Below are 6,391 nucleotides of genomic sequence, written 5' to 3' on the forward strand. Positions count from 1 at the left end.
CACCCCTCTCATCCCTCTAAAACGCAAAAATTCCCCGCGAAACCCGTAATCATGCAAATTGGTTAATCGGACTTCAATCTATTTTCAATCCGACGGGGTGCCGCGTGCAAACAACACCCACTGCAGAAATTGTACGCGAGGGGTTTGACACGTGCGGCTGGAAGCTGCGGTGAGGAATCGTGCGCGTGTTCACAGCTACGGCCCGATTTTCTCGTTGCAATAATCAAGAAGAACGCACACGCCCCGCACGACACAACCGATTAATGCGTTCCGCGGTGGCCGAGTGGTGTCATGAGATAGTTCACACCTCGTTACTACGTTGACAGCCCTCTTCACGATCGGGTCTGTGGCGGTCGGTTCCGCTCTTTCAACTCACATTCCCCTTTAATTCGCAAAGTTCCGCCAAGCATAATGTCGCGTGTCGTTGTGATGAAAACCGTTACCGTTAGAGGGAATGTGTTATTAATCAAATCAAACAAGTATCGATCATTCCTACATTAAGACAGCACACAGCCAGCTATCGGACAGCTATCAGCGGAATTTAAATAAATGAAGTCATGCTTTGCGTCATTGGGAATAGCGTGACGTCGAATAGATAGACGTCGGTGTTTCGTGAAAAGCACAATGATAAAATATAATTAAGTCGCGCAGTTATAATTACACATACGCGCGCGAAATTAATTTTGAATTATTTAAAAATTTATTAACCCTCCACTGCCCACACTGCGACTCTGAAGTCACAATACAGATTCGTCATTATGTATATATCATCCATCTCCAATATGAATATTGTCTCCAATATGTTGTTTTGACTGATGTAACATGAAAGTCATAATATGGCTGTCTTTTTTTTATATTTTGGCAGTGATAGTAACTGCCCAACATGATCTCAGAGTCATAAGCTTATTTTGGTAAAATAAAAAATTAAAAAAGTAAAATTTTATCTTATATGTATTGAATACTTTAGTTTTAAACATCCTATATTATATATGTCCTATATATTATATATGTGTATATATATATATATATATATATATATATATATATATAAAACTTTTTAAACATGAGAAATTTATTTAGGCAGTAGAGAATTAAATTTGTTAAATTAAATTTGTTAAATTTGTTAAATTAAATTTGTTAAATTTGTTGAATTAAATTTGTTAAACGACAAGTACTGGAACGACAGTTCAATAAACAATCGATAAACATATACAGAATTCAATTCTTGCTTAAGGAACATTAAGACGACTTACGATGTCTAATGATATAATAATGTTCTAAGATGTATTTTAGATCTCTTTTGTACATATCGTGGAAGTAAGTCGCAATTCCATATATATTTTTACCAACAGCTGCCGGCTTAACATATATTCTTTCGTAAGTGCACTGCAAAAAAATACTTGAAAATTCATTTGTGGAATATAAAGTTTATTTCTGTGAAATATAAAGTTTGCTTTTGTGAAGTAATTTTTATATCCCACATACAAGTTTTTAAGTATTTTTTTTCACAGTGTATCAAAATAATCTCATGCAACAGCAGGTACCGAATTGACAGTTGTCGGTAAACGTACGCGGAATACGATGCTTAGGGGTGCGTTCTGCACAAACTTACCGAGGGTTGCTGGTCGCGGTGTCCACCGACAGATATTGGTGCAAGCTATTTTGTACAATTGTCACCAACAAACGATAATTGTTAGAGTTTATCAACTACGAGTGCGTCGAACGTAAAATTAAAACTTCTTAAATTGTGTTAATTTCTTTGCGAAAATGCGATATTTTCTTATGTTTCTTATATTTATTAATATTTCATTTCTAACTATTATGTATATATTTGTATTGATAATTGAATTTTTTGGTATATATATATATTTATATAAATTGTATACACAATCTGTCGAGATAGAGAGAGAGAGTCGATTGAATTTAATGTAATTATCTTTTTTACGGTAACGACAACTCCCTCATGGCGATATTCGCAAGACTAGGTCCGTTATCACCCTCTGAACGATATCGTTTTCGCTTGGTCTTGTTTTTCAAGTTCTTCGATAATGTCCGGAATTCTCGATGTCCGGAATTGAAAGAATCAATGTCCCTCTTGGATTGCCAAGTTCTCCAAATTCGACGCATTTCCGTTCTTACTTCGCCGTTCAGCAGACAGTAAAGCAGAGCCACGAAGGTACCCTACAAAGATAAATAGCATGAGTAAGTGTTAGTTATACGATAAAATATTGAGATATACGAACTATTCGAATCGAATCGAATCAAATTAAGTAAAATTCGATTAGATTTATATTCGAATCCCTATGATTCGAATCCAAATAATTCGAAAATTTCGAATCGAAAAGATTCGAATATGGATCGCGCACATTAGCATTAACGAAGGACTATTAAAGATATCCAGCCTTATGAGAATTAGCATGACTTGAAAAGTTTGTCATACATTAAGATTTTCCTCAAAAAATATTAAAAGAAGATAATGGCTTCTAGATAAAATCTTACCGACAACTGTCGGATCGATGTGTCGTTGCGCAGCTTCCAAGGCTGGAACTGTATTCCATACACGTTTACCGACTATATATTATATATCTCTTACCTTAAAATGAATTGATATCACATGATCGATGTTATCACTCTCATACTGAAGTCACTATTTTCATGTTGAATTCAATGATTATGTTAATTAAAAATTCTTTTAACGATTCCATTAGGATGAAATTTCATTAATTCGATTCGATTTGAATTCGAAATTAAAATCTGAGAATCGATTCGATTCGATTCGACATTAAAAATCTTTGATTCGCACATTTCTATAGAGTATGATAAAATATTACAGTACCTGGAAGGATTGAGACAACTGATCGCAAAAGAGCCAGACGAGTTCAATGTCATAGTCCCTGTAGTAGGATAATCCCAGGAACAAGACATAGTGGGCCCCGAAAAGTGGAATCAGAATCAGAGTCGACCTCGCCCACTTTCTGCATTAAAGATAAGTACGCGTGCGACTGTTTATCCGTTCGACATATAGATACTAATTAATTTGACCAAAATAAAAAGTGCAAATGTTGTTTTGTTAGTTATGTATATGTGTGTGCGTGTATAGTTCACAAATATTATATATTTATGTATCTGTCCTTTTAATATGAGAGTTTTTTATGGGAGTAAGACTTTCCCTTTTACTATCACAACTAATATACTAACTTGTATTGCATCTTCTTTTGCTGCAAATACACCGATGTCTTCAGCTTCACAAACAGCACGCGAACAATGTTCAGGAACAGCACGAAATTTAACTGTAGAAGGAAAAGAGAGCGAGCGGGAGAGGTGAGAGGGAGGGAAGAGGTGAGGCAGTGAGAACGTGAGAGAGAAGCAGTGAAAATGTTTATATAATGCGAACAGAGAGAATGTGTTCTAATGCTATTAACGTACCAAAATAGATATTATAATCGGTACACTGATAATGAGAAACAACCAGGGATTTTTGTTGGTAGTCCAGCAGAGGGTGTCCTCCATAGTTGCACGTATCACGATCCATGGCACTACTACCAAGCCGGGAAGACCTGATGATGACGAAGGATAATAAAGTTGCATTTCAGTAGGATACGTTAGAATTTATTACGCTTAATCGCAAAAACCAACTCACCCCAGCCTAGCAGGATATACAGCGTTATCGTATTGGTTTTGGAACAAGGCGTCAGGATTATTAGGTTGTGCAGATACAATCCTTCCATCAGGATCCACGAATAGTTCGCTACGATGGAGTATTGCCATAAACTCGTAAGAATCTTGCAGACCAAAGTCTGGAGATTTGAAAAAGCCAGTTAGCCAAGATTTGGTTTATTATTGGTTTAAGATTTATTAAGCCAGTTTATCATTTATTAGACTGGTTAATTTCATTAATTGCATAAAGTGTTGTCTTTGTTACAGCAGATTGTAAAAACATATACATATCTTTTTTCAGTTGCGCTTACAGAGTTTATCTTACTGTTTCGTTGGGTACTCATTATTATTCATTAATATTTAATATATTCATCATTACCTGATATTCTTTAATTAATTTTTTAATATTGTATGAAGTCTACAAAACGGTAGAAGACTTTCCTGTCTAGTCTATTATTCTCTACGTGCATACGAGCGTTAGTAGTCTATATAAGTGTCCTTTACCACGTGTACCTTGACGAAAACGTGTTCGCCGTCGATAAATAAGATGTCCCAGGAAGATATGATCCGTCGTTCACCGTCGATGAAGATCCAATACTTCAAATGTGACATGAAGGCTCTCATGATAAAGGACGCGAACAGATGCATGTGCAGTCTGTTTCTAGGATTCCAGAGTTTTCTACGCAACGGAAAAAGCTACTATTAGCAACGGATGGACAAAGCGCGAACTTTAACGAGATTGAAGAGAGAACGTATTTAGTCGGCTGCGTAGGAGAATATGCTTACCGAAGTAAGGAGAAAATAACCACAGCCACAGTCAGGGTAATTAGGGATGTAGTATATCCAATTAACGATATCGTTCTGATGATCCACAACCATTTCTAACAAAAACATGTAATAATATTTAGGGCCGACTTTTTAATAGTATTCTAAACTTAGATTTAAGTGTAAACTGTGTTTTAACAATGTCTCTGATGTGTTTGTAGACGGAGTTTAAATTTAAATCTGAGTTTACTTAGTGAAAAATATTCTAATGTTAGGTAATCTAATTTTATTTCATCGCAAAATTTCATGTTACGTTTAATTATGTTCAAATCGCAGCCGAGAATAATAGCTCAGTAATTATTCATTTTAGAGGAGGTATACACACCTCCGATGTTTCTTCAAATTTAACACTTATGGGAAAAAAAATTTAACATTTATGGGATCACTGATTACGAATTTGAGGTAAAAAAGTTAAAATTCTAAATGACGGGTCCCATATGGCGACCAGTTTTCTAAATTAGCAATCTCACTTTTAGCATTATTTGGATATAACGATGACGTTTCCTCAATAAGAAAAAGAAATATCTGCGTTTTTGACAAAAAACTTGCAGCATATATATTATCAATATTTCAATAATTCATTGTAAAAATAGGTCTTACAGAAAATATTGAAAAAAATATGTAAAATACATAGTTAGTATTAGTTGTTCTGAATAAACTGTTAGTGTTTCGATGTGTCAACGTGACGGTCAAACCTTTCGAAGGGGGATGACCCCTATAAAATATGTCAAGATTAAGGTCATCTAATTACCATGAATTCTGGTGGATAGTCGTCATTGAAAAATGCGCATAGGTTCCAGGAGGCGCTGCTGAAGTTCTGGTTGTTTGCTAGGCAGACCTTGCTGCTCACTGTCAGGTTTTTTAGGTAATTATTCGTTAGATTGTGTCTTATGATCCAGGCCGATGGGCAGGATAAGATGGACGTGCCGGACGTGTCAGAAAGCGACCAACAGGACCGATTCATTATAACCGACGGACATGGAGGAATCTCTATCCTGTTGTCGAATTCGTTGATGGTGGAATTCGCTCCCGTGAGGCCGTGATATTTCTTCGGATGATATCTGTCTGTGCTGTTGTCAAAGTCACCGAACAAAGTGACTTTGACAACTTTCGACACCATAAACGAGCGTTTCTCGTAAAGTCGGGTGTTTCGTTGGTGTCGATAATAGTTTTATTTTTTAATTTGCAGTATATATGTATTCTAATCTTTGAAAGTTAATCTTGAATATTGGACTTTAATTAATTTTCCCGAAAGATCATCTGTTTTCTTTCTCAAAATGTGTACTTGAATTTCATTGCACAGGTAGGGATGTGCGATAAATGAAATATCGCGATACGATTTTTTTTTACAAATCGCAACCAGTGCGATATATCGCACTGATAATGAATCACAATAATAATTTGATACAGAAATGAAACATATACAATATTCAATTTAATATTTTATATTTACATATAACATATATGTATTGGGACATCGAAACATAAATGATTAATAGTTTAATATTAATTTGGCTTAGGAACAAAAGATTTGTTTATAGCCAGAAAAATGAGTTCACTTGCATGTTATCCTGTTAGGCGTGTACGTTCCTCTGTAACTATATTTCCGCCCTTGCTAAAAACTTTTTCCGATGTTACACTCGTTCCTTGAATAGCGAAATATTTTTGGTAAAGGTGTAGAAAAAGGGCGCCACCTCAGATCAGCCTGATCTTGACATATGTCATAGAGGTCACCCTTCTGAGTGACCTTCTGAAGATTTTAGCCGTCGCTCATTGTTTGTTAAAAAATTATTGATGAAAGAAGTCCGAAAAATATATTACAATTTTTCGATACTGTGTCCCGTTAACGAGCAATATCGAAAGATAAGTGCGATATCGAACAACTAGCGGGAGGCTACGTCCCCCGCAC

General features: G+C 35.6%; 1 protein-coding gene across 1 annotated transcript in view; it reads right to left on the reverse strand.

Annotated features, from left to right (window-relative positions):
* Positions 1-1,910: 1,910 nt before the first annotated feature.
* Positions 1,911-6,391, reverse strand: part of LOC116842694 (paired mesoderm homeobox protein 2A-like) — a 67,797-nt gene continuing 63,316 nt past the window's right edge. The window contains exons 3-10 of the mRNA XM_032812256.1: positions 5,234-5,589; positions 4,444-4,538; positions 4,171-4,336; positions 3,641-3,797; positions 3,427-3,557; positions 3,199-3,290; positions 2,837-2,975; positions 1,911-2,181 (exon numbers count right to left, since the gene is read on the reverse strand). Coding sequence (XP_032668147.1) covers positions 1,942-2,181; positions 2,837-2,975; positions 3,199-3,290; positions 3,427-3,557; positions 3,641-3,797; positions 4,171-4,336; positions 4,444-4,538; positions 5,234-5,589 — 1,376 coding nt within the window. The 3' untranslated portion in view covers positions 1,911-1,941. The remainder of the gene's footprint in view (positions 2,182-2,836; positions 2,976-3,198; positions 3,291-3,426; positions 3,558-3,640; positions 3,798-4,170; positions 4,337-4,443; positions 4,539-5,233; positions 5,590-6,391) is intronic.

The sequence above is a fragment of the Odontomachus brunneus genome, unplaced genomic scaffold (assembly GCF_010583005.1).
Source record: "Odontomachus brunneus isolate Ranch 3 - 2012 unplaced genomic scaffold, Obru_v1 Obru_scaffold_026, whole genome shotgun sequence".
Taxonomy (NCBI): domain Eukaryota; kingdom Metazoa; phylum Arthropoda; class Insecta; order Hymenoptera; family Formicidae; genus Odontomachus; species Odontomachus brunneus.